This window comes from Arachis duranensis, chromosome 6, assembly GCF_000817695.3.
Source record: "Arachis duranensis cultivar V14167 chromosome 6, aradu.V14167.gnm2.J7QH, whole genome shotgun sequence".
Taxonomy (NCBI): domain Eukaryota; kingdom Viridiplantae; phylum Streptophyta; class Magnoliopsida; order Fabales; family Fabaceae; genus Arachis; species Arachis duranensis.
In genome coordinates, this window is record NC_029777.3 from 107413703 (window position 1) to 107415002 (window position 1300).

At 26.0% G+C, this 1300-nt stretch overlaps 1 protein-coding gene across 1 annotated transcript in view; it reads right to left on the reverse strand.

Annotated features, from left to right (window-relative positions):
• Positions 1-1266, reverse strand: part of LOC107495637 (calcineurin B-like protein 10) — a 4209-nt gene extending 2943 nt beyond the window's left edge. The window contains exons 1-2 of the mRNA XM_016116806.3: positions 1134-1266; positions 305-473 (exon numbers count right to left, since the gene is read on the reverse strand). Of these exons, the coding sequence (XP_015972292.2) occupies positions 305-473; positions 1134-1157 (193 nt within the window). The 5' untranslated portion in view covers positions 1158-1266. The remainder of the gene's footprint in view (positions 1-304; positions 474-1133) is intronic.
• Between the last annotated feature and the right edge of the window lie 34 nt (positions 1267-1300).

Genomic DNA, 1300 nt, shown 5'->3' on the forward strand with positions numbered 1-1300 from the left:
AAATTGTACTAAATATTAATACTATTACTTTTCATAAGTAAAAATAAAAAAAAAAATTCACTTTTGAAACTTTCTAAACAAGCCCATAATTAATTCTTACTCGCGTGTCTGAAAAAAAAAAGGTTTAATCAGTAAAATTTGAATTGCAAAGAGTGATTTTTCTTCTATATTAATTAATTTATTATCACTACAAAATAGCTAAAAAATGTATAATAAATAAGTGATTATCAAATAATATAGATAAGAATTTTATATTACGTAAAAAATATAGAATTTCTCAAAAAGAGAAAAAGAATAAAATTACATCTGGTTCCTTGAGCAAGGCGAGCGAGATCCTCATAATTGTAGTAAGGTTTCTGATTTTTACCAATGCATCTTGATTGATAGTTGAAACAATTAGCCACAGCAATCATGAATACTTCAACCACAGCCATGAATGGCATCAAAACTTTACATATTGTGTCCCCTATACTCTGTTCATTAGTAGAGTTTAGTAAAATTTCGTCACAAAAGAAAAAGATCATATTCAATTATTCATCATGATATCATAAGACCATACTAAAGTGCAAACCACTTATGTTTTGTTTAGTAAAATTTGTGTTTTTTGAGAGTAGCTTATTTAAACTGTCTTTTTAAAAGATAATTTGTTTAAAAACTGCAGTATTTATATTTAGTAAAATTAAATTAAAAATAAATTTTTTAAATATAAATAATAACAATTATATTTGATAAAATAATTTTTAAAATTAAAAAAAAATATTATAATAGACATAAAGGTAAGAGTTAAAGACTTTAATTTTGATAAGCACAAACCAACTTTGAAAAGATCCCCCTTAGGTGCTTTTAAAAGCACTCCTACCTTTTAAATAAATTATTGCAATAGAAGTTTTACAAAACTTGAGTGATAAAGACTCGTATCTACTAGAGTTTAAGAGAAACAAAGTGAATAATATATATATATTTGGTATAGTACAAGCACATATATGATATGCGCATAAATTAATAAGAGTATACGACTATACGAGTAAAAATGGTAGTATTTGGACATCACAACCTGCTAACTAAGAAATTATGTAAACTTTATGACGAAGATAATTAGTGAAACATTCTTTTAACAATAAATAAAAACTTACAGGGGAATCATCATCATCAGCCATGGCAAGGACAGATATGCCTGTAAGTGCAGAATGATTAGAAATGAATAGCTCACAACGATTGATGATGAGGAAGTTGTTATTTCTTCTTGAAAAATCTCTTCTCTCTGTGTGTTGCTTCTTCTGATCTTTTAGTTGAGCTTTTT